The 2,629-nt window shown below is 35.8% G+C and overlaps 1 protein-coding gene across 3 annotated transcripts in view; it reads right to left on the bottom strand.

Annotated features, from left to right (window-relative positions):
- Positions 1-2,629, bottom strand: part of Atp7a (ATPase, Cu++ transporting, alpha polypeptide) — a 160,255-nt gene that overhangs the window by 28,650 nt on the left and 128,976 nt on the right. For all 3 annotated transcript variants that reach the window (XM_005412629.2, XM_005412628.2, XM_013508826.1), the window contains exons 12-14: positions 2,209-2,336; positions 688-842; positions 172-306 (exon numbers count right to left, since the gene is read on the bottom strand). In XM_005412629.2, coding sequence (XP_005412686.1) covers positions 172-306; positions 688-842; positions 2,209-2,336 — 418 coding nt within the window. The remainder of the gene's footprint in view (positions 1-171; positions 307-687; positions 843-2,208; positions 2,337-2,629) is intronic.

Below are 2,629 nucleotides of genomic sequence, written 5' to 3'. Positions count from 1 at the left end.
TTGGTTTTTCTCCGGTACCGGGAACCGAACTCACGACCTTGCGCTTGCCAGGCAGGCGCTTTTGCCGCTGAGCTAAATCCCCAGCCCCTAAAGTTATTTTCATTCAATCACTTCTGCAAGAGATTCATAGACTATTTTGCATATAGTAAAGAGTTGTTTCAAGACACTTACAGGAAAGTAGGATTCCACAATTTCAAAATTCTGAAATCCAATTATAATCCATACCAAGAGGGTAGCAATAGAAACAAGGACAATAAAAGGAACAAAGTAGCCACTGAGTTTGTCTGCAAACTGCTGGATAGGAGCCTAGAATTTAAAATAATAATAATAATGGTTATTTATTTTCTCAAAGTTTCCATTTCTGATAATGAACAAAGAATATATTTGGTAGTTAGGTGACAAATATTTTTAATAAACTTCATATTAATGCAAGAAAATACAAAAATTATATTAAGGTTTATACTGAGAAATCTTTAAAGAAAATACTTTCTGAGCCGGATGTGGTGTCGTACATCTACAATCCTAGCACTTGGGAGGCTGAGACAGGTGGATCATTGCAAGTTCAAGACCAGCCTGGGCTAAGTGAGCTCAAGGCCAGCCTGAACTGCATAGCAAGACCCTGTCTCAAAAAGACCCCCCCCAAAAAAAAGGAAAATACTTTCTGTTTCTCCTAGGAAGCTATGTTACCTTTGATGTTTGTGCCTCCTCCACAAGTTTGACAATTTGAGAAAGGGTTGTATCTGCTCCAACATGGGTTGCACGGATAAGTATGGATCCATTCTGATTAACAGAACCAGCGATTACTGTGCTGCCAGGTTTTTTAGCCACAGGCATTGCCTCTCCTTTAGGAAGAGTCAAGTCAGATTTAAGGTGAATAAATCATCACTATATTTATTTATTTTAAAGAGAATAAAAAACAACAACATAGACAAAAACAAAACAAAGCAAAAACAATAAAAATGATATAGGATTTCAAAACAAAATGATAGGGCTTAACAGTGGTTGTTATATTACATAATGTTATCTTCAAAAAAGTTGCTCAGATTGCCAGATGTAAGAATGCAAGATTTATCACTCTATTTAAAAACACCACTATTTATTAATTGTCAAGCAATATCTAGACAGGAGATTCTTACTTAACGAAATAGAATATGGATTAATGTCTAAGTGAAAGCTATGTTCCCTTTTTCCTTATGTCACTTCTAAGTGAAGCCCAGGAATGTATCCTTTAAACTGCAAAAATCTAACATGCTCGTTCTTTTTGATAGATACTTTTAAGAGTTCACCCTGTCATAGATTACTGGCTTTCAACTTGTTCTCAAGAAGCATTTAGAAATGTGGTGGGAAGTTTTTCTTTGTAATAATGATGGGTGAGAAGGAACAAGGTATTGCTACTACAACTTAGTGACCCAGGGTCAGGGACAATACATTATACTTTACTGTACAAGACAGTCCCTTGAACTAAGAATTCTCCCATCCAGACCACAATAGCACCCCTATTGAGAAACACAGAGTCCTGTTATTTCTATATGGTTCATAAACTGTGCCTATTCTGGGACTATCTGGAGAGTTGAGGTAAGAAAGGTATTATTTGGATTCTGCTCCAAATTGGCCTTAGTTATCTAACATTTCTAAAAATATTCCAGACCTACTCTCTTAAAGCAGACCTTGATGTAGCAAAACTATAATTCAAGCCCAGTTCAAATTGGACTTGTCTTTTGGACAGGAAGACAGAACAGATATCTGTCCAGGAAAATTTGCCAGTCTATCCAGTTCTAACAGGAGACTGAGAAAACTTTCTTTGATTATACATTCTAATAAATAACACTCATCACTGAAAACAATCTTCAAGCTGGGCGCGGTAGTACACGCCTGTAATCCCAGCACTCGGGAGAGTGGGACAGGAGGATCGTTGCAAGTTCGAGACCAGCCTGGGCTACAAAGTGAGATCAAGACCAGTCTGAATTGCATAGTGAGACCCTGTCTCAAAAAGACAAAAAAGAAAACAATCTTCAAAAGCATAACTAAAATTATAAAGCAAATCTGAAGAAATTTATTTAATAGTCTTTAAAATAAATTTTTTAAAAAACATCCTCTTTGTTCATAATTTAACTATCATTTCTAGAAAAATTTAGATTTCAATCCTACTTTTCATTAATACTTTGGATTCATTTCACTTTTATGTAATGATCCTCTGAAAGAACATACCTGTGATGAGGGACTCATCTACCATAGAATGTCCTTCAATAACACGACCATCCACTGGAAATTTGCCTCCTGGAACCACTTTAATGATATCTCCACGTTGTACGAGTTCCACATCCACTTGTTCTTCACTGAATAGGAGTTAACATAAAAAGCATCATGACAATACACATTTCATCTTGACTTTTCCACACAACCCTTTAGGTTCATATTAAGCTTGTGGCTCCATAATTACTACCAGTGAACTAGGATCAACATTTAAGTTAGGAGCTATTGTGCTGGTCTTGCTCGCTTTGGTAAATAACGAAGTATTTGGCACAAAGTAGGTACTCCAAATATTTGTTGAATAATCATTAAGTGAATAAGTGAACACTTTAAAAAGTAATGTCATGGGTTTTTTTTTTTTTTATTTTAAAGAATAAAA

The sequence above is a fragment of the Chinchilla lanigera genome, unplaced genomic scaffold (genome assembly GCF_000276665.1).
Source record: "Chinchilla lanigera isolate Chin_1 unplaced genomic scaffold, ChiLan1.0 scaffold00156, whole genome shotgun sequence".
NCBI classification, from domain to species: domain Eukaryota; kingdom Metazoa; phylum Chordata; class Mammalia; order Rodentia; family Chinchillidae; genus Chinchilla; species Chinchilla lanigera.
Note: the sequence above shows the minus strand (reverse complement) of the source record. Positions and strands in the feature narration are given on the sequence as shown.